Genomic DNA, 27,393 nt, shown 5'->3' on the forward strand with positions numbered 1-27,393 from the left:
GGCTCTGGTTTCTCTGTCTGGGGTGTCACTCACGGGCTTGGCTGGTCTGGGGATGGAAGAGCCACCAGCTCCCTGCTCGAGGCAGCTACGGACTGGGGCTGGGGAAGGGGCCCGCGGCTGTAGGTGACCTTGCTGTTCGCCCTGCTCGGCCAGGACCAATCAGAGCCTCAAGGCCAGGGCCAATCGATCCCTTTTAGTACCCTGGCCGGGGTCACAGTCCCCAGGGGCCAGGGTAGCTGTTTCAGAGGAGCCACTGGCCAAATGCAACCTGGCCTGGGTGCAGCTGGACCCTGGGTTCAGGCATCACAAGGGCTTCCCCAGAAACTCCTCGCCTGTCCCAGGCAGGATGGGAGAGGCGGGCAGCCCAAGCCCTTCCTGCTGAGTCATTCCACCTGTGAGCCAGGAGGACAAGCCCAACTAGCCTGTTTCCCATACGGAAAAATCTAGGGCCTGGGGAGAGTAAGTGACTTAGCAGAGACTATAAGCAGGTCTATGGCGAAGCTAGCTTCCCTTGTGGCTCAGATGGTAAAGAATCTGCCTGCAAAGCAGGAGTCCTGGGTTCAATCCCTGGGTTGGGAAGATGCCCTGGAGAAGGGAACGGCTACCCACTCCAGTATTCTTGCCTGGAGAATCCCATGCACAGAGGAGCCTGGCAGGCAGTCCATAGAGCTACAAAGAGTTGGACCTGACTAAGCGACTTAATACCACCACCATGGCAAAGATAAGACTAGAGCTCAGACATCCTGTCCCCAGAGCTCCTTCTCTGACCATGGCTTCCCACAGCCCTAGCAAATAATAGTAGAAATAATAATGCTGCTGCTGATGTCCACAGCTTCGATGCACTGAGCCCCTGGTATGTACCAGCTAGGCACAAGTACTTTACATCCACCCTGAAATGGCTCATGCCCACCACAGCCCCATCGAGCAGGCGCTGTTTCCCCTTTATGGACAGGCAGCTTTGGTGGCGGCTGAGAGCGTGGGCTCGGGAGCCACGTTTCTTTCTGTGCTGCTCGCTGGGGCAGGGGCGGCCTTGGGTGAGCGACTGTACCTTTCACCACATCCGTGTCTTCATCTGAAAATAGAGTAGCAGTTCCTGGTTCAGAACATCATCACGAGGATTGCAGAAGTTCATGCTTGCAAAGCACTAGGATAGTAGCTGGCACCTGGGAGCTGAAGGTGTTTACTGAGGGTTGAATAAAGTCCCCTCCCCACAAATTCAAGTGCACCTGGGACCTCAGACACCTTACATGCATATGTAATTAGTTCAGATGAGGTCCCACCAGAGGAGGATGAACCCTCAGTCCAAGGACTGATATCTTCATAAGACAAAGAGGAGGGAGATTTGAACTCAGAGACACACAGGGAAGATGGCCATGGGAAGACAGAGGCTGAGACTGGAATGAGGTGGCTGCAAGCCGATGAATGCCAGGGGCTGCCGACAGGAGCTGGGAAGAGCAAGGAAGGATTTTCCCTTAGAACCTTCAGGAAGGATGCGGCCCTCCTGACAACTTGCTGTTGAACTTGTAGCCTCCAGAACAGGGAGAGAAAACATTTCTGTTTCATTACACCACCCACTTTGTGGTGTTCTATGAATGGCAGCCTTAGGAAACTAGACAGTGTTCATTCCATTGAAGTATTTAACGGGAATTTTAAAAAAGCGGATCTGTTTGTCTCCAAAGATCAAACTCTTGCTAGTGATACTGCAGGTCCTCTCTACTTTTTAAAATTTTGTTAAATTATGAAAATATGATAACACATTTACACGAAACTTGGAAAATACAGAAAACTATTTTTTAAGTAGATAAATGAAGACTTTTAGTTGGAGTTTCAATATCAAACTCTCAGAAATTAGCAAAATGAATATTCAGAGAAGTAGAAGGATATGAAAAGCACTGAAAGCACTATTAGCATGAAAGCATGAAAAGCACTGAAGCAGTTTTCAACCTGAAAAGCACTGAAAACCAATTTAACATAATTAAGATTTATACAATTTTCACATAATAGTAGGAACCAATTTCTATTCAAGTTCCCATAGACTATAAGACAGGAGACATTGAAACACATCCAGGGATGTAAAACAAGCTGCAAAAATTTCACAGTCTAAAGATATTGAAATCATATAGAGTTTGTTCTCTTATCACTGTGGAATTATATTAGAAAACATTATCAAAAGATATTTGAAAATGACCCACATATTTTCAAGTGCAATGTGGCATTTACCAAGACAGACCTTCAACTTAGCCACTGAAAGCCTCAGTAAAGTTAGACTGAAAAAAACACAGAGGGTGATTGCAGAGAAGAAAGCATTTAAATGAGAAATGAATATAAAATGAGAAATTAATATTAAAGATACTTTAAACAAAATCTTATGTATTTAGAAATTAGATGCCCACTTTTAAATGATGGGTGTATCAAAGAAACAACAACAAGGAAGATTAGAAAATATTTGCAACAGAATAAAAATGAAAAGAGAATTTACCAGCATTTGTTTCATGCAGCTGAAGCTGCTCCATGCAATTAAATGCAACACGGAGCCTTGAAAAAGGTATGAACACGAATAATGGACACTAGTATACAATTTTGTGGGATTTGAACTAAATCTGTACTTTAGCTAATAATACTGTGAAAAGTAAAGTGTTGGTTGTTCAGTTGTGTCCGACTCTTCGTGACCGCATGGACTGTAGCCCTTTTGGTTCCTCAGTATCACTTGTTAATCTCCCGATTTTTTTTTTACGACATAGTATTTCTTCATATTCTCAGAACTGGACTCAAAGTTTCAAGCCTCATTCAAATTTTTTTAAATCACTAAGATAATAAATTTTCTAGACGTTCAGCAGTAATACTAAGTGCCAAAATACATGGAACTATATTAAAGTTTTGAGTGAATATAAATTAGAAATCCAGCATTCTATTCATACTAAGTCAAACAAGAAGAATCAAAATGTCCTAAGTTTTTTAGATAGGCAAAAATTCATAAATTTTCCAAAATATATATATTACACGTACTATATATATTTGTTGTTGTTCAGTCACTAAGTTGTGTCCGACTCTTCAACCTCATGAACTACAGCATGCCAGGCTTCCCTGTCCTTCAGTGTCTCTCGGGGTTTGCTCAAACTCATGTTCCCTGAGTCAAGGATGCCATCCAACCATCTCATCCTCTGTCATCCCCTTCTCCTGTCCTTAATCTTTTCCAGCATCAGGGTCTTTTCCAATGAGTCAGCTCTTCGCATCAGGGGCCAAAGTGCTGGATCTTCAGCTTCAGCATCAGTCCTTTCAATGAATACTCAGAGTTGATTTCCTTTAGTATTGACTGGTTTGATCTCCTTACCATCCAAGGAACTCTCAAGAGTCTTCTCCAACACCACAGTTCGAAAGCATCAATTCTTAGGCTCTCAGCCTTCTTTATGGTCCAACTCTCACATCCGTACCTGACTACTGGAAAAATCATAGCTCTGACTATATGGACTTTTGTTGGCAAAGTGATGCCTCTGCTCTTTAATACCCTGTCTAGTTTGGTCATAGCTTTTCTTCCAGGGAGCAAGCGTCTCTTAATTTCATGGCTGCAGTTACCACCTGCAGTGACTTTGGAGCCCAAGAAAATTAAGTCTGTCACTGTTTCCATTGTTTCCCCCATCTCCTTGCAGGGAGAAATATCAATAATCTCAGATATGCAGATGACACCACCCTAATGGCAGAAAGTGAAGAGGAACTAAAGAGCCTCTTGATGAAGGTGAAAGAGGAGAGTGAAAAAGCTGGCTTAAAACACAACATTCAAAAAACTAGGATCATGGTATCTGGTCCCATCACTTCATGGCAAATAGATGGGAAAAAATGGAAACAGTGACATTATCTTCCCTCTTGTTCACAGAGTTTCTCAAGGTTTTATGGTTTGTTTCATGGTGACAGTGAGGAGGCAGTCTGAATTAAAAATGGCGCAGAGAGCTGAGAGCCAGAAGCCTTGACTTGTTCGATACAACTTTGGGGATGACCTTCCTCTCCGAAGCCCACTTTTCTCACCTGTAAATGGAAGATAAGAACCCTTGATCTGACAAGAGCTCAAGTGAACAATGTGTGTGAAAGTACTCTCTAAACAGTCCACTGCCTTGCCTGTGTGATGGTGTCAGGATGTCTGTCTTTGAAGAAACCAAACCTGATACAAGAATGAAAAAAATCACAACGAATCATGAACAGGAGCAGAGCCATCCTGTGAAGATTGCCTACAGGGTACCACAATGTCTCATCTGATCATCACAGAGGGTCTGCATTTTCAGGACTGTCAACCCCCAGGGCCCCAAGGGAAGCCTGAGACCCACACTGGTGTAGAAGAACCCCAGCCTCTTTTGGTGCAAAATTATTCAACCAGCAGCACAGCCCCTCCTGGGGGAGGGGAGAGGCCAGGAGGATGGGCCCAGGATGTTGATCCCTTCTCCCACCTCCAGAGATGTTTGCTCTCCTGAGATTATTAACCAGAGCAAACACTGAGAGCAAACTCTGACAAAGCCCACCTGGACTTTGAGCTGCTTTTTAAAAATTAATCCTGAACCACAAGGACGCAAGGCCGGCAGTAAACAGGAGTGCTGACCCTTTTCCCGCTCTGGCCCTTGGGGTGGAAGGAAAGAGGCTCTGGGGCCCCTGTCCTCCTAAAGGATCCAGGGTCCAAGGGTCCACTGAAATTGGCCAGGTCCCAGAACCCTTTCAAGGGGAGGGCAAGGATCTGACCACACAAGAGTCCTGCGAGCCTCCGAGCCGGTGCAGGAGGGAACAGAGGCCTGTTTCAGATGAACACTCTGGGCCTCGGAGAAGGAAAAGAACTTGTTCAAGGTCCCCCAGCTTGGGGGTGACAGAGCTGGAGGTCAAACGGGCCTGACTCCAGAGCCCAGGCCTTCCCCCATCCTTTATTCATCCGTCCAGTCATTCACTTACCAAAGATGCTCTCCAGGCTTGGTGCTGAGGATAGGATGGAAAACAGGACACACGCCCCAGAGCTCCGCCCCCAGGAGCCAATCTGGCATGATGAATAGGAATCAGCCAGCCAAAAAGGCATCATAGGGTGGGGGTGGGGTGGGAGGAGGAGAGGGTATTCCAGACAGAGGCAGCAGCAACTGTAAAGGCTTAGGGGAGGACGGTGCAGAGAGAAATGTATATGGAATGCAAAAACAAACAAGCCAAACCACAGGTCTGGAGCTTGGGAGACAAGAGAGATGTGGAGCAAGCCAGGCCGGGCAGGTGGTGAGGACCAGCAGGGAGGGCGCCGATGCCAGCTCCAGGGGATTGCTGGTTGTCTGGAGTATCTGGGGAGCCCTGGCACATTTTCAGAAGTGTTTCTGGATTTATAATCAGGAGAGATGGGTGAGGAGGCAGTGCAAGTGGGAAGCTCAGGAAAGCAACTCACTGGGAGGTTTTCCAGGAAGGAAGGGGCCAGAGCACTGGGATCTGGCGAATGGACCAGCAGGGACATCAAAGACGTTAGGTGGAGGTGGCCAAGGTTGGGACCTTCCTCTGCTAATGGAGGAAGGGGGTGGCAGAGAGACCTTGCCTCCCCACGGCGAGGTATCCAGCTGTGGGCCTCATCCCAGGGCCTGACCCTGCCCAGTTCCCTCAGACACAGAGCTACAACCCTTCCCTCCAAGGGGAAGCTGGAGATGGCACACCCAGGACTCCATGACAGTGATGGAGGAGGACTTAGTCTCACCGGCCGGCTCTGTCTAGGTTTTGTTCCCCATTCCTGTCGCAAAGAGCCAGGCCACCCACAGGCTTGAGTCCCAGTCCTTATGACTTGTGAGGTGACTGCGGGCACTCTCTTCTCTCTTTGACCTCACCCTCCTCCTCTGGATTCCTGATGAAGGCATAATCTCACGTGACAGAGCGGAAATAAGCACTGGGTGAGGGGCCTCTGTGAAAGTGCTCCAGTGTATGCACGGGAGGGACAAAGGTCATCACAGGCACTCAGCACAGCGTGTGGGGTCAGGGAAAGCAGCCCCCGCCCGTAGGTAGCAGAAATCACACGCAAGAAGGTGTGAGCACCCCACATCCACTAGAGGGCAGCAGAGAACGTCAGAAAGAAAAGGAATTTGTTCACAGGCTCCTCCTTACAGACCTGGAGGCAGAGGCCAAGAGTGAAGGCCAGCCGATGTGGTAGAACCAGGGTTGGAATCCAGCTTTCCTTGCCCCAAGCCTGCTTACACCCCTCTGATGAGTGTAAAACACTCAGCTTCTGCCTTGCCTATCCCCACCCTGGCCACAGACCTGGATGCTTAGATGAGCCCCCTTTAAAACTAGTTCCCTGCCCAGTGAATTCAGTTCTCCTGGTGAACTAAGATTGGATGTTACTGCTATTGACCACAAGGGCTGTGACCACCTGAATAAGCACTCAGGTTCATAATGTGTGCCAGGTCCAGGGCTGAGGACTCAACAAGCACGTCATATTGAATCCTCTGGTTAAGGTTCTGTCATTGCACTATGATGTGTAGCCCCATTTTGCAGACAGGGAAATCGAGGCCAAGAATTCACATGACTTGGTGTCAAGGGTCACCCAGCCAGTGAGTAGTGATCCAAACCCAGATGTGTCTCCCTGACCACCATGTCACTCTGCTGCCCTCCCAGATCCTTGTCCCCTGATACACAGTGGGCCTGTGGCTGTGTTCTTTCAGAGACCTGGAGCAGTGGGGTGGCTGTGTCGCTTCTGTACTGCTCGCAGCATGAGTGAGCCTGGTTCTCCCTTCCCCGGCCAAGAGCATGCTTGCTTTCTGCCACAGTGAGGCTTGGCCCTTCTCGTGTCCCTCAGAGACCAGCACTGTGCTGGCCACTTCACGGCAGCTCATAGGCCACCTGCCAATCAGCGGACTTAGGACTGTGAGCAGAAATGTAGGTCAGACCCCAGGAAAGACCACCCAACTAGAAGACCCAGCTGGAGGGAGACTGGGAGACTGAAATCACCATGGCCAAATCCTTGAATCACGACCGTGAATGAGTGGCCGGGGTATTTCCAGACACAATTTTAAAAGCAAAGGTCCCTTGAATCGCTGATTTTGAGTTATTCTGTGCATCATGGCTGGCAGGATCCTCAAGCCTTCATCCAGCAGAGTGATGACCGAGCAGCTGAACTTTGCACCCAGACTGTCCTGGGTTCCAGTCATGACTGTGACCCCTTCCTGCCTGTTTGGTCTTAACTGACTTCAACTTTCTCAACCGGTCTTTTCCTCTGTTAAATGGGGTTCATAAGAACTAATAAGGGCCTATAAGAATTAAATGATGAGAAACATGTCACTTTCTTGCACCTTGGAGAGAGCTTAGCAAATAATGAACGTTAACCCTGGGTGGAGGGTCCTTTTGTGTGCGTACTCAGTCATGTCTGACTCTTTGCAACCCCATGGACAGTAGCCCACCAGGCTCCTCTGTCCATGGAATTCTCCAGGCAAGAATACTGGAGTCAGTTGCCATTTCCTTTTTCAGGGGATCTTCCCGACCCAGGGATTGAGGCTGCATCTCTTGCATTTCCTACAGTGGCAGGCAGATTCTTTACCATTGGGCCACCTGGGAAGTCAGAGGATTCCCTTGCCTGTGTGCACTTAGTCGCTTCCGTGGGGTCTGACTGTTTGCGACCCCATGGACTGCAGCCCACCAGGCTCCTCTGACCATGGTATTCTCCAGGCAAGAATACTGGGCTGCTGTGCCCTCCTCCAGGGGATCGTCTCTACCCAGGGATCGAACCTGGTTTGGTTCGATGCAGCGGATTCTTTACCATTGGGCTACCCAGGAAGTCAGAGGACCCCCTTAGATGTTGTCAATTCAGCCTTGTGATTGTGGGAGCAGGTGGCTCAGCTTGCAGAAGCAGCCCAGAAAGTGCGACACTTTGGAGTTGGGTGTCCTGGAGACCCAGCTGCCCCAAGAACAGAGCTTGTGGCCCAGGGCGTGGCTTGCTTTGTACCCCGGAAGAAAGGGCTCCCAGAGGAATAAACTCCCAAAGGCCTGGTGTGCATTCAGGAAGAGGACACAGGCATTTCCCTGCTCTTTGCAGGCTGGTCTTATCTGCCCTGCATTAAATAAAGCAGGACCTCAGCAGGCCTGCCCTACTCCTGGCTGACCGAGTTGACGTCATCCAGTATCCTTGGAGGGATGAAAATAGCTCTTTTCTGAAATCATGAGACAAGCCAGACTCCTTGAAAAGTCCCACTGGCCTTTCTTGAATGAAGACAAATGCATCTCTAGTGATCAGCTTCCCTGGAAGGAGAGTGGGAACTCTTCCCTGCTTTTCCATTGGGTGACAGAGTCCTGAATGGTTAATCTCTCCCTGGAAGAACCCGTATTAGAAGGCTCACCTTGTAGGAAGGAACCAGTAGAGCTGGATGTCAACTTCATGAGTCTGTATAACCAGAGTCCAGATATTGATGCAATTCCTCTCCTGGAAAACAGGACTGGTAGAATATTTGTGCTGAAAACATCCATTAGTAATAAAAATAGTAGTAACAGCCAGCATGTATTTAGCACTGACCACTTGCCAGGTTCTGTCCTAAATAGTTTACATGGATTCACTTTTTTAATCCTCATATCATCCCCTATGAGCACATTAATTTCTCATAGCATAAACCAATCTTATCCCTATTTTCAGAGGAGGACTTAGATTCAGAGAGGTTAGTTACCTTTTCCAGGCTCCCATAGCCATACATTGGGCAGACAAGCTGAGAGAGGGAGAGGGTTTGCCGAGGTTCTGTAGCCAGGAGACCACCCACACAAAAGGCTGGATTTTCAGGGTCCATTTCTAATTCTCTTGATTCTGGCTAGGCTGCACAGAATCCTCCTTCCATGAGTAGCCTGTGAATAATTACTGTATCTCTGGATATGGAACAACAGACTGGTTCCAAATAGGAAAATGTGTACGTCAAGGTTGTATATTGTCACCTTGCTTATTTAACTTATATGCAGAGTACATCATGAGAAATCGATGCTTTTGAACTGTGGTGTTGGAGAAGACTCTTGAGAGTCCCTTATACTGCAAGGAGATCCAACCAGTCCATTCTAAAGGAGATCAATCCTGGATGTTCATTGGAGGGACTGATGCTAAAGCTGAAACTGCAATACTTTGGCCACCTCATGCGACGGGTTGACTCACTGGAAAAGATTCTGATGCTGGGAAAGGTTGGGGGCGGGAGGAGAAGGGGACGACGGAGAATGAGATGGCTGGATGGCATCACCGACTCTGTGGACATGGGTTTGAGTGTACTCCGGGAGTTGGTGATGGACAGGGAGTCCTGGCGTGCTGTGATTCATGGGGTTGCGGAGAGTTGGACACGACTGAGCGACTGAACTGAACTGAACTGAACTGGAGGTGATGAAGTTTCCTCAATGGGTTTAAAGATTGGAAGGAAGTCCATTCCTCCACCTTGTTAAAGACCTCTCTAGAGTCTGACTTTGTTGGGTTGTTGAGATTCAGTGGAAATTAACTTCTTCAAGGAGGCTGCTCTTTCTTCTTAGTGGTTCCTGGTTGGATATAAAGACCTCCTCTATTATCCCGTCCTTTGTGGTCCTACTGAGTAGCAGTTGGCGTGGTTGTTGAGCTCACCTACTCAAGAGCCAGAACTCCCTCGCCAAAATCCCACTTCTGCCACCTACTAGCTGTGTGACCTTGGGGAAATTTCTGAACCTCTTTTTGCCTTGGTTTCCTCACTGTAAGATGAGGATGATAATAGGACCTACTTCACAGAGTTGTTGTGAGAAATGCAAAGTGGATACATGGCCAGTGCTGAGAATGCTGCTTGGCACCAGAGAAATATGCTAATCATTATTATTTACTTCATTGCATAGCAATTGTCACTTTGATTGTCCTTTTCCCCCACTTGACTGAGAATAGAGCAGTGGCTTAAGGTCAGGCCAGGATCCTCATGCCCAGTAGGCCAGACCTGGCCTTCACAGAAAGACTTTGGCTCAGTGGTGAAGAATCTGCCTGCAATGCAGTAGAAGCAGGTTCAATCCCTGGGTTGGGAAGATTCCTTCAGAAAGGAAATGGCAACCCATTCGCGTGCTTGCCTGGAAAACCTCATGGACAGAGAAGCCTGGTGGGCTACAGTCCATGAGTGTCACTAAAGAGCTGGGTATGACTTAGTGAATAAACAACAAAATGTACCATGAGAAAGAGATAGTGTAATCAGAGCCAGGGGCTGAAAGAACATTCTCTAGGAAGACACTTGTGGCCAGCATTTTTTTTTTTTTTTTTGGTTATGCTGGGTCTCCATTGTGGCTCTCAGGCTTAATTGCCCTGTGGCATGTGGGATCTTAGTTCCCCGACAGGGGATAGAACCTGTGTCCCCTGCGTTGGAAGGCAGATTCTTAACCACTGGACCACCAGGGAAGTCCCTATGGCCTTCTTTGCTGGCCTGTAAGCGTGGATGCCAGTGATGGCCAGGGGGCTTGTAGATCTGTTGCCAAGCAGGCTTAGAATCCAGGTCCTGGTCTCCATCCACAGCACCAACTCGTTTACAAGTTCTAGTAACTGCGGCTCCTTCTTTCATAGCAAGACTACCCCCACCTACCCAATTGCACTCCATCATGTTTGCTTAAAAAAAAGATCGACAGAGAATTCCCTGGTGGTTCAGTGGTTATGAATCCGCACAGTCACTGCTGAGGATGTGGGTTGAAACCCTGGTCAGGAAACTAAGACCCCATAAGCTGTGCAGTGTGGCCAAAATGAAAATTAAACAGATAAATAAAGGAAGACAAGTCTTTGGAAGCTCCACAAGGAGACAGAAATAGGAAAGTAATCTAAGAGGACACAAAATATCCCTCAAAGGGGCTGAAATCAAGTCAGTTTCGTGTGCAAACTGAATTAATATGAGTTGGGGCAAAAGTGTCATTAGTCAAAGGGAAGAAAGACCCTGAGTGAGAGAAAGCAGGATGTGAGAGAAAGCTGATGCAGAAAGGGGGCTGGGGGTGAGAAGATCTCGGCAGGTAGAGCTTCACAAGCACTCATGTTTGCTCCATCTCTTCTGGACCACCTTGGGGCTGGTCACCTCATAACCTTTTAAACCCAAGCATCCACAGGAGTGCTTTTCCTGAAGCTTCTCTTGTCCTACTATAATGTTTCACCGTGCTCCCCATTCTGCATTGCCTAAGAGTTCGAGTCCCCAAGGATCTGGAGAACTAGATCAGGGCTCCAGACATTAGGTTGATCTCTGGATTTGACACCATTCTAGAAACTCCCAGATGGCCTTCCAAGCACTGGTAAACATCCCCATGCCTAGCCAAAGATTCCAGAGAACCCCTCCCAACTGCTGCACAAAGTTTTACAGTTTCCAAGAGCTCTTTTACAGATTTGGAATTCTGGGAATTTCCCACAGCGCTTCAGGATTTCTAATAGCTGTCCCAGTTCTAATGTATCAGAGACTTTCTTCTAAGTTTGACAGTTCTGGAGAACTGCTACCCTATGTGTGGGGGCCAGAAAACATCCCCCAATTCCAACATTCTGGAGAAAGTCAGAAGTGTCCTGTGGGATCTACAATTCCGAGTAATGATGACAATCCTGGGATCCTGCGGACTTCCTCCAGGGTTAGGGACTCTGGACAAGCTGCAGTTCTTGAGTAAGGATGCTTAGAGGGAGGCAGACACACGATGTATGACGTGGGGGTAGTGAGGACTCACCGCCTTCAGTCCTGCATCTATCTCTGGGAAAGTAAGTAGGGATTTTGCTGAACTGGAACCAGGAAATTTGAAAATCATGGCTGGCTCCAGCGGGAGAAGGAACTGTCCAAACAAGAATGAACTGGCCACAGCCAGGGTCCACCTGGGTGGTCCTGTCCCTGCTTCCCAAGGCGGCCAAGGAAAGCTTTCATGCTCAGTTCCAGGGGCCTCCTCTGCCTGAGGCTAGAGACCTGCCAGCAAGTAGGGGCTCATACAGTAAGTGAGATAAGGAACCTGGGAAGTGGAAGAGCCTGGGCTCAAACCTGCCGAGCCACACAAGCTGATGCAGCATCAAAACGATCTAGAGTAGAAAAAAGTGGCTTTATGGCAATTATTAGGCTCACCTTCCTTCCACCCTTTACGTCTCTGCAAAAACGTCACCTTTCTTAACACCCTTATTTTAGAATTGCACCCGCCCTGACCCATGGACCTCCCTCCTCTCTTTTGCTCCATAGCCTTTATCACTATCTGACTTCCCGTGTCTTTTGCCCATTTTCTTGTTTCTTTTCTGTGTTAACAGTAAGGCTCCTGATGCTCCTTACTGTTAACAGTAAGGCTCCTCAATGCTGGCCTAAAGTGGGTTCTCAATTTGTTAAGTTAAACTTTTTGGAGCCCAGATTGTCAATTCCATCAGATCGTCACGTTGACTGAAAGCAGCTTTTGGCTAAATTGTCCGCAACAAAGCCTTGTGCTGCCATCTTTCCACAGGTCAGTGGATTTAATCCCCACGACTGACCCGTGAGGGGCTACTATTCGTGTATCTGTTCTGCAGATGGGGTGAATTGGGCTCAAAGCAGTTAAGTCACCTGCCCAGGATCACTCACGGTAAGTGATGACATTGAGACTTGAACTTGTGTTATTCCATCTATGGACTGAACTCCAGCCACCCCACCTGGCCCAGTGCCTGTGGCATATGGCCATCACCCCACCTCCCTGGGTTCTGCCTCCATGGACTCTAACCTTCTACAAACACCTCTATTCTCAGTCACAGGTCTTGCCTTTCAATACCTGGCTACTGTCGTCTCCAGCTTGGGCTGACCCTGCCAGACCCAGCTTCAGGGATCCACTCTCCCAGGAGTCAGAAGCCCTGCAGTGGGGAAGGCTCAGAGAGGCCCAGACGCCCAACCCAGGTCACACTGCACACACAAGCGTAGCTTAGAGGCACCCTGCTTTTTTATCTTTGGGTCCGTACTTCCGTGGGGAAAAAGAGGGCATAACTATGAACGTTACCTGGGCTACTTTCCACAGTGGTGGGTACAAGTGTATTGGTCTTTCCTTGCTTGGTCTTCTGCTGGGGAGTGGGATGGGAGCAAACGGAGTTGATTTTCTTGATTTTTCTTGGACCAGGCCTATGCGCAGTTCTGAACACTGTTGCGGATGGTGGCTATGACACCTCCCCAGGGCGTCCCCAGTCCCAATTCTCTCCAGAAGCTCCCTAGCTTGTCCTCTGGCCTCAGCATCCCTCTCCCCAAGTGCTCCCCAAGCCCATGGCTGAGGCTGGCCTGCCTGGGGTCTTGCCTGAGCCCAGTGTCCAGTGCGCAGTTCTCGGGGGCTGCCCAGCCCAAGCGGGGCTCAGGGACCGCTGGGTGAAGTACCTCACCTCTCCCTACACTGGTCATCTCATCGGTCTCCCTCCTCCAGTTCCCCCTTACCGGTCAGTCCACCCGCCACAGTGGCCAGCGTGATCTAAACGCACATCGAAGCTGGCGGCTCCTCAAGACCCTTCCGCGGTTCCCCTTTGCCCTTGGGACAAACCCCAACTCCCAAAGTGGCTGAGGCCATGCACTTCTAGAATGGTCCTGGAAACCTCTGGCACTGCAGCCCGCTCCTCACCCTCACCTGCCCTGGGCCAACTGCCACTGACCCTTAATCATGACTCTCTTTGGCAAACCTTCCCTGACGATCTCCGACTGGGTGACCTTCTGTGCCTCCAGCACTCTGGGTTTCTCCCATCAAAGCTCGTGTGTGAGGCTGTAAACGTTTACCTGTCTGCCCCCCACCAGACTGTGAGCTCCCTGGGCAAAGCCAGCTTGTCCCTTGTCAGTCTTCCTTGCCACCTTGATTTACAGTTGATGTTTACTGAATGAGTGAGTGAATATATGAACAAACAATGCAGTGAGCCACGTGGGGTCTCAGTTTCCCTAACCATAAAATGGGAGCGTTAGATTAGCTTCATGGCTCTTTCTGTACTGGGGTCCTCCCACTCACATCCCCAATTTCACAAGTAACATCTGGACTTACCTCTAACTGTGGACCCACAGCATCCTATTGGGTATGTGCTAGGAATCATGATATTCCTAATCTCCTTGCCCCTCACTAGAGATCAACAGGACACGGAGCCATGTCTAAAGGACTGAAAACCAGGAAGTGGTCCTGGGAGGGTGTGGGCCTTGCCCAGGGGCTCAGAGCAGATCTGCAGCTTCAGAAGTCAGGCCTTATGATGCAGTACCAGGACACACGCTGGCACAGAGTGCGCAAGCCCCTCAGCCCACCACCTGCCCCAGCTCAAGGCCAAAGCAGTCTCCCCAGGCCTCCTTCATGGAGATGCTCGCGATTCCCTCTCCCCATGCCTGCCCAGTGGTACACAGTAGTTGTTCCATTAAAATGTGTACAGTAACTAAAATTGTTCTCCAATCTGTGGATGTGGCTGGGCAGCCAGTGGCTCTATGGGTAGGGCTAATGACAACCTCCTCCAAAAGGACTTATGCTACACGCTGTGCCTCCTGGGACTTCAACCCTGAATATTCATTGGAAGGACTGATGCTGAAGCTGAAGCTCCAGTATTCTGGCCACCTGAAGCGAAGAGCCGAGTCACTGGAAAAGACCCTGATGTTGGGAAAGATTGAGAGCAGGAGGAGAAGGGAGTGGTAGAGGATGAGATGGTTGGAGGGCATCATCGACTCAACGGACATGAGTCTGAGCAAACTCTGGGAGATGGTGAAGGACAGGGAAGCCTGGAGTGCTGCAGTCCATGGGGTCCCGAAGAGCCGGACACAACGGACTGAACAGCAACACATAAAAGGAGGTTCTCCTCTATTTCAGGAGAACCTGAAATATTCCTGATCTGAAGGGGAAGGGGACAGTCACCTCTGCCAGGAGTCCTGGCCTCCTCTTCCTCAGGACCCCTCCCCTAAGAGTCCCTCCTCTCTGGGTTTCTCCCAAGGGCCAGAGCCTGACTAGTCAGAAGATAAGACCAACCAGACTTGGAGCTGATGTCTCTCTTTATTCATAGATTTCATCACCCGTGGCCTGGTTTCTCCTGAATCCAGTCTCATTTCTCTGAGTCTGGGGTGGCTCCTACCCTTTGGATCCCCAGTTTGCCCCATCAGCCCCCACGCCCAGGCCTGAGGATCTGGTCTCTGCCCAGCCCAGCTTCAGACTGGAGTAGCAGCTGCTACGCCATTTAATAGATGGAGAGACTGAAACCCAGGAGTGCAGAGCCCAGTCCAAGGTTACATGATGGTCTCCTGGGTTCCCACGCTGCCCACAGCAGGCAGGGAGGACTTGGTTAGGGCTCTGTGTGCCCTCAGCGAGGCGGTGGCTGGCTCCGGCCACGTCTCAGGGAAGTGCCGATTTGGTCTCTGAGGGCCTCCAGTCTCCGGGCCAGGTTTGGAACTGCAACCCCACCTAAAGGGCACACGGTGAGGCTTGAGGCCAGCACTCCCTTGGGCCCTGCCCCACCCAGGCCCATCAGGGTTCCAACATCCTCTGGGGAAGTCTCAGATGGCCCCCCGCCCACTCCATCTGCCATGCACACCACAGGCTCCAGGATACATCTGGGAGTGCAGGTGGCTTCAAGAAGATAATTCCAGGTTTGAGAAATAGATCGTAGAACTTTCACCACTTAATCTGCCCCCTATTTCAGAAATGGGAAGACTAAAGGTTTGAAGGTGAGTTCCAGCCCAAGGTCACAGAAAACACTAGCAGCCCTTCCTTTGTGCCCTCTTCACCTCTCAGCACTGGCGATGTGTTCAGTGGCCCCACGGGCAGGGGAGGTGCAGAGGGTATCACTTTCTCCTCGGTCAGCATCTCAGCCAGAACCTGGGTCTGAGTCCACTCACTGTGACTTCTGGGCCAGGGGGAGTTGGGTGTTGGGAAGTGAGCTTTCAATTTCCCAGGCCTTTTCCCTCACCTGTCATCCCCCAGTGCCCCAGGGCTGGGCTCACCTTTCTCTCGAGCCCTTGACGGAGCTAGGGCAGCATGGGGGCACCCAGGGCGGGGGCTGGGTGGACAGGGGCCCATCACCTGGGGCCTTAGAGCCAAACACCTGCAGGAGAGACCAGAGTCCACAGGGCTGGGTGATCTCAGCCCTGGGTCTGTGCCCCATTTCCTTGGGGCTGATCGTGACACCACGCTCCCTGCCAGGCCTGCCCCAGGGGGCACTAAGAATGTCCGGTGAGCATAAAAGGGTGGGGGTCCCTTTTTCTGTGGGCAGTGGGTGGTCCTTGTGAAGTCCTCTCTGGAGACCAGGCACTCCACGAGGGCAGGAACCGCGTCTGCTCTGTGAATCCTCAGTGCCCAGCACAGGGGCTGCCACCAACAGGGGGTCTGGGGGAGAGTTACTGAACAAGTGAATGCTCACTCATTAAGCAAATGCGTGACTCACTCACTCAGTGCATACACAAGTGAAGCGGAAGCGAGTAAATGAATGAGCCAACGGCAGAGTAAGTTCCAGAAAGAAGGTAGAACGGGAAGGAGGGAGAGGCGAGTTAACAGCTATTTCGAACCCTGGGCAGAGAGAACCCAAAGCCAGCCACTTCCCGCCATGACCCCGCCCAGGACCCTGGAGTCCCCACAGTTCTGGAGCCTTCTAGACTACAGACCCCTAGATCCAGGTCTCCAGTTCTCCTCGGCCTTCCCTCCTTCCACCTCGGCCTTTCCTACCTGGGGCAGGTGGAGTTCCCTCCGTGGGCAGGCCCAGTGGGCCAGCGGTGCATGGCACAGGGGGCAGAGTTGGCAGCGGGGACAGAGGGGTGGCGGGACCTGCAAGAGGTCATGTCAGGGGCTCCGTGATGCCCCTGCCCCTCCCTTCTCTGGGCTGGGCAGTGACTCACGTGGCACAGGAGAGGTGGCACCGTCACACAGGGACACAGTGGGGCTGGGCCAGGGCCTGGCTGCTGCAGGTAGCAGGCAGAGAGGAGACGCCTGGAAAGAAGGTGGGCTCTGTCTGCCCGGAGCCCTAGTGCTATCACCAGCCTGGGGCCCAAGTCCTGCTTTTAACAAACACTCGTGGAGCCCTTATTAAGTGCCAGCCACTGTTCTCAGATCTTTACATACGAATTCACTCCATCCGGTGTTTAGAACAATCCTGGGAGGCAGGCACTCTATCGCCTCCATTTTACAGAAGAGAAAATCCAGGTGGTGAGAGGTTAACGGACTCACCCAAGGTCACACAGCTGGTGGCAGAGCTGGGATCGGAGCCCCGGGGGTCTGGATCCAGAGGGCAGATCTGACTGTTTCACCGAGCCACCCCCTTTCCCACCTGCCCTCCATCCTGAAGGCTGGTCTGCAGCTGGCAGTCGCGCTCACCGCTCCAGCTCGCGGACCTGCTGGGCCAGGATGCGCTGCTCACCATGGGCCAGGTCCCGGCTGCTCTGCAGCTGCCTCTTCTCTCTCCTGAGAGGCAGGGCCAGCGGGGGCATCAGTCAGCTCTTCTCACTGCAGCGCAGTATGAGCCCCAGGAGGCAGGCGGGGACAAAAAAGGAACAGGGGTGGTGGTAAAGGGGACCAGGGAGGGGAGGCATCTTGGCAGAGGGGGCCCCGCAGTAAGGGGCGGGCCACAGAGTCCGGGCTAGGGGAGTCTACCTGAGCCTCTCATTCTCCAGCATGAACTCCTGCAGCATCCCGTAGAGGTTCCGCTGAGCCCAGGCCACCCGGGCCCCACTGAGTCCAGAGGCTGCAGGGAAGAGGGAGCCAGCTGGAGCCCCAGGAGCCCCAGAGCCTATCCCCATGTCACCCCCACCCCCAGGGAGTTCATACCCTTGGGGTCCATTTGGCCCAGTTGGGACCGCAGGTGACGGCTCTCCTCCTGCAGCTGCAATAGCTCAGTCTCCAAATGCTGGAGCGGCTTTGCCTTGGGGGACTGCAGAGAAAGAGGCCCAGGGCTGCTGTTTATGGATGCACAGGTTTCACAATGAACAAGGGGATCTGGGGTAGGGGAGTAAATGGAGCCTAAAATCCAGCCCAGGCTCCACTTGCCCACTTGGAATCCTGGCCCAAGGTTACATATACTCGGAGGGGACATCTTGTCCTAATGGCAGCAAAGTGCCATGTGGCCTTGGTTGTCTCCCTGGAAAGCCTGCTCTAAACTGCGCCCTGTCCAACCCCAAACTCAGTTCTGTCCAGACCTTGGTCTAGATTCTGACCCCAAAGAAGACCCCACATCAGACTCCAACTTAACTCAGACTTAGTCATGATACCAGCTGGGATGTTGGCTAGACCCTGAAGCGTGTCCCGAATCAGACTCCAAGCCTAAGCCTACCCTAACCCTGCCCATGAACCCTGGCTGCGACCCCACCCCGCCCAAACACAACCCCGTCATCAAGATTTCAACCCTAATCCCTGCTCTGACTCAGTCCCAGACTTCAACAGTGGCCCTGATTCAGTCTCCAGTTGTTGGATGATGCCCACCACCTCCCCTGCCTGTGGCTCTGCCCTGCCTGTGGCTCTCTCCACTCACCCTGGGGGCCTGTGGCCGAGTGGTGACCCGCTGAGCTCGGCTTGCATATCGCAGGGTGCTGAGGGTCTCAGGAAGGCACTGGGCTGAGGGGGACACGCAGGCCACCTGGGGAGGACTGCCCCTGAGTGCTCCTTTCTGGGAGCCCTCCCTCAGGACCCAGCCCTCCCTGCAAGCCTCCCGTGGATACCATGAGGGTGACCCCATGACCCCCCAGCGAATCCGCCAGCAGCTTGGTGAGTTTGCTGTCCCGGAAGGGGATGTGGCTCTGCTTCCGCTGAGGGTCCAGCAGCAGCGAGATGCAGTGACCTGGGTGGGGAAAGCATGGTCACCCTCCATGTCCAAGGCCACACAGCTGGTACGCTGCAGAGCGAGGTCTCCACCAGGCTTGTATGTCTCTGCTGCTTCTGCTGCTGCTAGTTGCTTCAGTCGTGTCTGACTCTGTGCGACCCCATAGACAGCAGCCTACCTAGGGTGTCTCTTTCCACATGATCTCATTACCCATTCAGACTGCTTGGCCACCAGACTGGGGCTCCCACCTTGATTCCTAATGCCCACCAAAGGGCCTGGCAGAGGGGCTTAGAAAACGTCTGACAAATTGACTGAATGAAGAGATGTTTCCTATACATCTCCCCACGCATGCAGAGAGGAAGGCCAAGGTAGGTCCCAGCTACTGAAGACCTCAAGGCCAATGACCTGGGGGGTGGGGAGATGGGAAGACAGGTTAGTGCCCTTTTCCTCCCTGGGCCTCAGTCTTCCCAAATACAACAAGGGTCAGGTTGAATGTCTGAGGGCTCACACTCTGCATTGAGTGTTTCTACCTCCCCAACTAGAGTTCAACTGTATCCTTAGCGTTTATAGATCCACAAAGTTCTATGAGGGAAAACATGAGACACCAACAAGCTGAGGCCCTAGGGAGGCCTGTGGCTTCTGGATCACAGCTCTTTAACTCTCCTCCATTCCCAGTTATACTCCCCTGGTTTCCCCACTGTGGATGGCTGTGGGTAAGGCACAGAGGAAGGACTCAGGCAGTGAGTCCACTCAGATCTCACCCAGGGCCAGCAGGCTGCGGTTGATGCTGTTGGCCTCAAGCATCAGCTCCCCACGGGACCCTGTGGCTGCCACCTTCTCACTGCCGGCCAGGTCTACAAAGCACAGCTTCCCCCCAGCAGGGGGTTCCCTGGGGTCCACAGGAGGCATCTGCTGGGGTTGGAGGATCAGAGCTCCATGGGGACTTGGGAGGAGCTGTCATCATCAAAGTCACAGGGCCAAGGGTTTCCACCATGACCTTCCATGCACACCCAAGTTGGTTTATACATCCAGGGGCAGACCCTTGCTCGGTGGCCCCGGGCCACTCCTTTCCAAGCTGGGGCACTCACAGTTTGGTGGCTGATATAGAGTGTGAGCAGGGCATGGCTTCGGCTGGAAGCCTGGTTCAGGGTGTGAGCAGAGCTCCTTCTGCGGCTAAGACCTAGAGAGGAAAAACATCCTAGAGTTGGATGTAGTAGGAAGAGCAAGTGGTTACCGATGAATAAAAAAGGAGCGAAGACATCCTGATAGAGGGGCCAGCTGGTGCAAAGGCACAGAGGCAGGAGTGGAATGATGGGTGTTGAATCGGGTTCTAGCTTGAACAGGTAAAAGGGGACTGGAGAGAACTGAGGGGAAGAATGTCAGCCTGATTCGCAGTTTATTAATATCAACATCTCTCACATTGCTGTGTGAACAGAGAGGGAGATCAACTGGGAGGCGTGGCACAACGCTCGGTCGGAACCCCGAGACTGGCCACGGCAGGTGCTCAATAAATAGCCGATGAATGGATGAATGAAACTGAAACAGAAGGGCCTTTAGGCCAGGGCTTCCCAGGTGGCTCGGCGGTAAGGAATCCGCTTGCCAATGCAGGATTCACAGGTTCAGTCCCTGGGTGGGGAAGATCCCCTGAAGGAGGGAATATTCTTGCTGGGGTAATCCCATGGACAGAGGAGCCTGGAGGGCTACAGTCCATGGGGTTGCAACAAGTTGGACACAACTTAGCTACTGAGTATGCAAGAAGTATGACCTTCACTCGCAGGGTTCTGGAAAGGTCTGGAAAGGGATAGGGATGTGGTTTGCTTTGTTTGATGCAGAAGCATGCACTTAAAGGGGAGGATCCCTCCAGGGGGTACAATTGAGGCTTGACTGAGGCAGAAGCCCAGTGCTGCAGAGAAGGGTGGGAAGAGTCTGGAAGGCAGACCTGAGGGGTAGGAGTGGGGGGCACCCTTGGTTTGTGTCTGAATTATGGGTTTGCTGGCCCTTTTCTCCCACAAGGGTTGTCTCTGAACCCAGAGCTCCTGCCTGGGACCCCAAGAGCACTGAGTGAAAAACAGGTAAAATCCTTGCGTCCCACATATCCCAAAGCAGCTTGAAGTAGCACGCACCCATTTGCAGAAGTTCCATGAGGGCCCCCAGGCTCCCAAACTCCACCACCCGCAGCTGCTCCACATAGAAGCCCCGGGTCTTGTTCCAGCGAACAGGGAGGGGCCGGGGAGCCCCCAGACTCAGCAAGTCCCGAATCTGAGAGAGGAAGTTGGAGGTGAAGGAGGGGCCTGAGTCCTTGTTTCATCCACCCCCAGACCTTATGGTCGACAGCCCCCCACCTATTCTATTTCCAGTTTTCTTGGAAAGAAATGCCTCCCCTTTCTTATGGGCTGTTTTTCTAGCCATCCCCGTCCCCCACCTGCTCATTGTAGATCTCCAGGTAAGAAGCATGGAGAGTGACGGGAACATCCAGGTGCTGCACGCGGTCTAACAGCCAGGTGAAGGTCCTCTGAATGATGCCAGCCAGGCTGGAGGGTACAGGCACCCCTTCTCCCTGGGAGCAGAAACAGCCGAGCCTGGGGCTGGGCTACCACCATCTCCACCACCGTTATAATTACTCTTTGTAGAGCACTGTGCCCGGAGAAGGCAATGCAACCCACTCCAGTACTCTCTCTTGCTTGGAAAATCCCATGGACAGAGGAGCCTGGTAGGCTGCAGTCCATGGGGTTGCTAAGAGTTGGACAGGACTGAGCGACTTCACTTTCACTTTTCACTTTCACGCATTGGAGAAGGAAATGGCAACCCACTCCAGTGTTCCTGCCTGGAGAATCCCAGGGACGGGGGAGCCTGGTGGGCTGCCGTCTGTGGGGTCGCACAGAGTCGGACACGACTGAAGCGACTCAGCAGCAGCAGCAGCAGAGCACTGTGCTGAGTTCCCACACCCACATCTCATTTAATTCTGTCAGTGCTATCACTTTCATTTTACAGATGGAAAACCTGAGAGCTAGTAAGTAAAGGGGACACCTGAACCTCGGTGCTCTGGATTGGCCGAGACCCTTTACCTTCCCCGATCTTTCCTCGCCTGCAAATAAATGGAGCTGGGCTGCATCGTCCAATTCCTTTCCCTCTGGGAGTCTGCGCTCCCCAAGGCTTCTCGCCCACCGATCCCCGACCCCCGGGGGCTCTGCCAGAGCTCGGCTCACCTGGGGAGGGGGTCCGGTCAGGGTGTAGGTCTTCCCGGAGCCGGTCTGGCCGAAGGTGAAGACGGTGCAGGAGAAGCTGCGGGCCGCAGGAGTGTGGCTGTACAGAGGCTGGTGCGTGCCTGGGCTGGGGGAGAAGGGAGGGGGGACGGGGCCGGGCCGTGCCGAGTGGGGCGGCCCCCGGCCTCACTCACCCGCGCAGCGCCAGCTCGCCCAGACGCCGCGCGCCGCACGCGCGGAACACGTCCTCTTGGGTGCTCGCTCCGTCCAGCACCGCGCCGAAGCGGAAAGCCACGCCCGGGCCCCCGCCCGGGGGGCTCACCTGGGGAAGGCGGCCGTAGAGAAGGGGGCGGGCACCCCGGGAGGGCGGAGCTCGCTCGGGGAGGGCGGGGCCTGGGGGAAATGGCCCTGGAGGGACCTGGCGTGTTCCCCAAAGGTGTTGTTTTTTTTTTCTTGGGCGGGAGGGAGGTCCTCACCTGCAGAGTCCGAGTCCCTGAGCAGTGCAGCACGCTTTGCTCCCCTCGACGCAGCTCGGCAGCGCTCATGGGACGCACCCTGTGGTCGGACGAGGCGGGGAGGGGGCGGATGGTCCATCCTGAAATCTCCATCAGTCCCTTCCTCGCCGCACCCCTCCGAGCCAACCTACACCTACCTGAGCACCACCTGGATGGGCGTTTCTGGCCCCTCTGGCCCCTGCTCCAGGTTCCGCGCGGGGTCCCTGTGGCAGCAACTCGAGTTAACCACCCGCGTCCCAGCGGCTCCTTGATCCGGCCTAAATCTGTACTTACCCGTCGGGCGACCCGCGTTCCTCCATGTCCTGCTTTGCACACGGAGTTAGCTCCGCCCGAGTCTGGTTCTTTTCCCTCCCCAGTACCCTCCCCCTTCACACTGGGACTGGCTATACACACTTACATCCCCCGCTCTCATCGCCCCCCTTTCCCAGGCAATCATCCATCCGGAAAGGCTCGACCTGCCCAGGGCTAACTAGTTAAAGATTTACCCTTACTCCCACCTGTGTGGTGGAAAAGTCTGGAGCTGGAGGGTTCGGGAGTCCGAGGATCTCTTGCCCTTGGCCAGTGCCGTCAGGAGGGACCACCAGACCAGCCTCCTCTGTGCACAGATGGGGATACCGAGGCCGGGACTGGGACGGGCTCAGCCCAGGCCACACAGACAGCCTGAGCAGAGCATGGGACCAGGCCCTTCGTAATTTCTCCGCGTACTCCTTCTGTTTTGTAATCTTCCTTCCCACCTCACCCCTCGGCGGCAGTTCCAGCTGCTTCCAGCTGAGCCCAGGGAGGGGAGAGGGGTCTAGAAGGGTGGGAGGGGCCCAGGTCCTGGTTACCAGAAGATGTGGCTGGATTGGATTCCTGAGCTTAGCGGACCACAAGGTTCCGAAGCCCCTGGTTTAAACTTTGGGCCCCCTGCCTCCCCAGCGCCAGGGCAGCTGTTTAGCCCCCTCCTGGCCCGGCTGATGGGAGCAGCAGAGGCATCGTAGTCACCATTCAGTGCCAGTCCCCACGCAGGGCCCCCCGGGCGGGAGAATCCCATGCAGATCTGGCCCCTTCTGAGCCCACAGCCTCGCTAGGAAAACAGGGAAGTACAATCTAGTGCAGGGGTTTCGGGGCAGGGTGGATTTGGAGGCCTGTACGAGCAGGAACCCTTACAGCAGAAAGTGAAGAAGAACTAAAGAGCCTCTTGATGAAAGTGAGAGAGGAGAGTGAAAAGGTTGGCTTGAAGCTCAACATTCAGAAAACTAAGATCATGGCATCTGGTCCCATCACTTCATGGGAAATAGATGGGGAAACAGTGGAAACAGTGACAGACTTTATTTTTCTGGGCTCCAAAATCACTGCTGATGGTGATTGCAGCCATGAAATTAAAAGACACTTATTCCTTGGAAGGAAAGTTATGACCAACCTAGATAGTATATTAAAAAGCAGAGCCATTACTTTGCCAACCAAGGTCCGTCTAGTCAAGGATATGGTTTTTCCAGTGGTCATGTATGGATGTGAGAGTTGAACTATAAAGAAAGCTGAGCACCGAAGAATGGATGCTTTTAAACTGTGGTGTTGGAGAAGACTCGAGAGTCTCTTGGACTGCAAGGAGATCCAACCAGTCCATCCTAAAGGAGATCAGTAATGGGTGTTCATTGGAAGGATTGATGTTGAAGCTGAAACTCCAATACTTTGGGCACCTGATGTGAAGAGCTGACTCATTAGAAAAGATCCTGATGCTGGGAAAGATTGAGGGCAGGAGGAGAAGGGGACGACAGAGGATGAGATAGTTGGATGGGATCAGCGACTTGATGGTCACGGGTTTGGGTGGACTCCGGGAGTTGGTGATGGACAGGGAGGCCTGGTGTGCTGCGATTCATGGGGTTGCAAGGAGTCGGACACGACTGAGTGACTGAACTGAACTGAACTGAGGAGCAGGATGGTGAGAGTGGTGGGTGAGGGTGTTCCAGGCAGAAGGAAGCTTCCAGAGGCCAGGGTGGGGAGGGGAGATGGGTGTGGCACTGAGAGGTTTGAAGCTGGGCCCCACTGGTGAAAGGCATCTCAAGGAATCTGGACTCATTCCCTAGAGAATCAGGAAGCCAATGAAGGGTTACCAACAGGAAAGTGACACCGTCAGTGGGTATTGATTGCTATAATTATTGCCATTGTGGCTATCTCTGCCTGTTTTCTGAATATTTCTGTTAATTCCTCTTCCCTCAAACAAAGATTAGAATGAAAGTTCTAATCATCAACCCCTCTCAATGTAACATGATCTGTATACCATAAATGACAGCCAATTATCAGAGCAACCCAAATAGTGAATGGCATATCTTGGGTGGCAGTGAGTTCCCCACACACTGGAGGCATGCATGCAAGAGCCAGTTGACTTTCTGGGTTTATAGGGCTACTAGCTAGATCTGTCGGAGAAGGCAATGGCAAGCCACTCCAGTACTCTTGCCTAGAAAATCCCATGGATGGAGGAACCTGGTAGGCTGCAGTCCGTGGCGTCGCTATGGGTCGAACACAACTGAGTGACTTCACTTTCACTTTTCACTTTCACACACTGGAGAAGGAAATGGCAACCCACTCCAGTGTTCTTGCCTGGAGAATCCCAGGGATGGGGGAGCCTGGTGGGCTTCCGTCTGTGGGGTCACACAGAGTCGGACACGACTGAAGTGACTTAGCAGCAGCAGAAGCAGCTAGATCTGTAGGGGGAATTCAGTTCAGTTCAGTTCAGTTCAGTCGCTCAGTCATGTCCGACTCTCCGCGACCCCATGAATCACAGCACGCCAGGCCTCCCTGTCCATCACCGAATCCCGGAGTTCACTCAAACTCATGTCCACAGAGTCAGTGATTCCATCCAGCCATCTCACTCTCGGTCGTCCCCTTCTCCTCCCACCCCCAACCTTTCCCAGCATCAGACTCTTCCAGTGAGTCAACTCGTCGCATGAGGTGGCCAAAGTATTGCAGCCTCAGCTTTAGCATCAGTAGGGGGAATTAGAGAGAGCAAAAAGCCACTGCCTCCAGCTCTGCAACTAACAAACCGCAGAGCCCTGGGCAGGTTATTTCCTCCTTCAACCTGTTTCCTACCCATGAAAAGAGATTATAGTTTCGTGATTTCAACGAAACAGCGTAACTGAAAGTGATGCTTATATTGTAAATAATTATTTAAAAACAAATCCCTGGTGAGCTCTAAGATTCTTTTCTACTCTGGAATTCCTTACTTTATTATAATTTTTTGAATAATTGAGGTAGACAGGACAAGAGTTACCATCCTTGTTTTTCAAAGTAAAAACAGAAACAGGAAACTAGAGGCAGGCAGAGTTGTCTAAGGAGAAAGCAGCTGTACATGGATGATCTGCGAGTTTAACCAAGAACTCGGAACTTTTTAGTCTTGAGCTTTCTGCTCCAGCAGGTTGCCCTTTTCAATCGAAAATCCAACAAGTGAACAAGGTGCTCCTTTAAAAGCTTTTAAAAGGGTTAAGGACTCAGTCACTCATATCTCCGTGTGTGTTGGTTTGATTAGACTGCTGCTCCTCCTCAAACTAGAGTGAGGGGAGCCATGCTGAAGGGATTTTGAGCAAAGTGCCGAGACTAATGGCCTGTGCGCGCTGGGGTGTGATGAGCTAGGGGGAGGTCTTTTGCACCAAGCTCCCAGCCTGTATCTGATTGTGCTCATCACTGGGTGTCCACAAGCAGGAGCACAGTTCTGGTTCTGGTCTCTAATGGTGAAAGTGGACATCTGCCACCCTTATGTTGAGCATTCATTCAGTAAATTTGTATTAAGTCTTGTCTCTGCACCAGGCTTCCAGGCATTTGAGATACATTAGTGAACAAAACAGACAATTCTAAGTGTCGGGATGTGGTGCACCAAGAATTTATTCTTTATAGGTAAAAGTGTGAAAACAACTGTTTTTTGGAAAACTGTTTGGCAACATATACTAAAGCTAAACACGTGCCTGTCCTCTGACCCAGCAATTCCACTCCTATATCTGTGCCCAGTAGAAACGAGTGCACGCTCCCACCTAAAGGTGTATACGAGAATGTTCTTAGCAGCTTTATAGCCCTATTAGCCACCATCTCCATCACCACGACCAGTTTTTCTACCTCCATCTTTGTCATCATTACCGCCGCTGCCACCACCACCATCACCCCATCACCATCATCATCAGAACTGCCATCAACAACAGCTATATAACCAATAGGGCCCATAGTTATTGGTCACTGCAACCACCAGCTCCACCACCATGATGTGTGTAGTCTGTGTTTATTCTCTTGAGAAAAACTCAAGACGCACTACCTGGGCCCCACGCCCCACACTGACCCCGGTGCTGCCTGTTCCCACAGCTGGAACCGAGTCCTTCCCTGTCTTCCTTCCCTGCTTCACCCTGTTTTGAGCCCGTCCTCTACTTCCGGACTGCACCTTTTCCTCGGGAGCAGTGGGACTCCTGTGATCAAGGGAAGAATAGAGAGAAGGCACGCAGAGAAGCTTGGAGTGTTTTAAAAGCTGGCTGGACCCTGCAGTCCAAGACCATCCCCAAGAAAAAGAGATGCAAAAAGGCAAAATGGTTGTCTGATGAGGCCTTACAAATAACTGAGAAAAGAAGAGAAGGTAAAGGCAAAGGAGAAAAGGAAAGATATACCAATTTGAATGCAGAGTTCCAAAGAACAGCAAGGAGAGATAAGAAAACCTTCCTCAGTGATCAATGCAAAGAAATAGAGGAAAATAATAGAATGGGAAAGACAAGAGATCTCTTCAAGAAAATCAGAGATACCAAGGGAACATTTCATGCAAAGATGGGCTCAATAAAGGACAGAAATGGTAGGGACCTAACAGAAGCAGAAGATATTAAGAAGAGGTGGCAAGAATACACAGAACTATACAAAAAAGATCTTTGTGACCCAGATAACCATGATGGTGTGACCACTCACCTAGAGCCAGACATCCTGGAATGCGAAGACAAGTGGGCCTTAGGAAGCATCACTATAAACAAAACTAGTGGAGGTGATGGAATTCCAGTTGAGCTATTTTAAATCCTGAAAGATGATTCTGTGA

At 51.8% G+C, this 27,393-nt stretch overlaps 1 protein-coding gene across 1 annotated transcript; it reads right to left on the reverse strand.

Annotated features, from left to right (window-relative positions):
- Positions 1-15,052: 15,052 nt before the first annotated feature.
- On the reverse strand, positions 15,053-22,659 carry KIF12 (kinesin family member 12). Its single transcript, XM_088837759.1, has 19 exons — positions 22,632-22,659; positions 22,496-22,561; positions 22,320-22,398; positions 22,038-22,165; positions 21,847-21,922; positions 21,063-21,197; positions 20,764-20,899; positions 19,729-19,820; positions 19,402-19,594; positions 18,540-18,658; positions 18,353-18,457; positions 17,653-17,755; positions 17,479-17,569; positions 17,203-17,289; positions 16,728-16,818; positions 16,558-16,656; positions 15,840-15,940; positions 15,624-15,742; positions 15,053-15,300 (listed from the first exon to the last, which is right to left on the reverse strand). Exons 1-19 carry the CDS (start codon positions 22,655-22,657, stop codon positions 15,200-15,202), a joined length of 1,947 nt encoding a protein of 648 aa, XP_088693885.1. The 5' UTR covers positions 22,658-22,659; the 3' UTR covers positions 15,053-15,199.
- Between the last annotated feature and the right edge of the window lie 4,734 nt (positions 22,660-27,393).

This window comes from Moschus berezovskii, chromosome 7, assembly GCF_049115385.1.
Source record: "Moschus berezovskii isolate FMDL1 chromosome 7, NW_MosBer_1.0, whole genome shotgun sequence".
NCBI classification, from domain to species: Eukaryota; Metazoa; Chordata; class Mammalia; order Artiodactyla; family Moschidae; genus Moschus; species Moschus berezovskii.

Excerpts from the sequence above, each read along its gene's own strand:
- KIF12 (XM_088837759.1), bottom strand. The coding sequence starts at position 22,657 with ATGGAGGAACGCGGGTCGCCCGACGG. Across the intron at positions 22,166-22,319 it reads CAGGGACTCGGACTCTGCAG|GTGAGCCCCCCGGGCGGGGG; the intron begins GTGAGGACCTCC and ends CGCCTTCCCCAG. Across the intron at positions 15,301-15,623 it reads CACATCGCCAGTGCTGAGAG|GTGGGGTTGCAGTTCCAAAC; the intron begins GTGAAGAGGGCA and ends TGTGCCCTTTAG.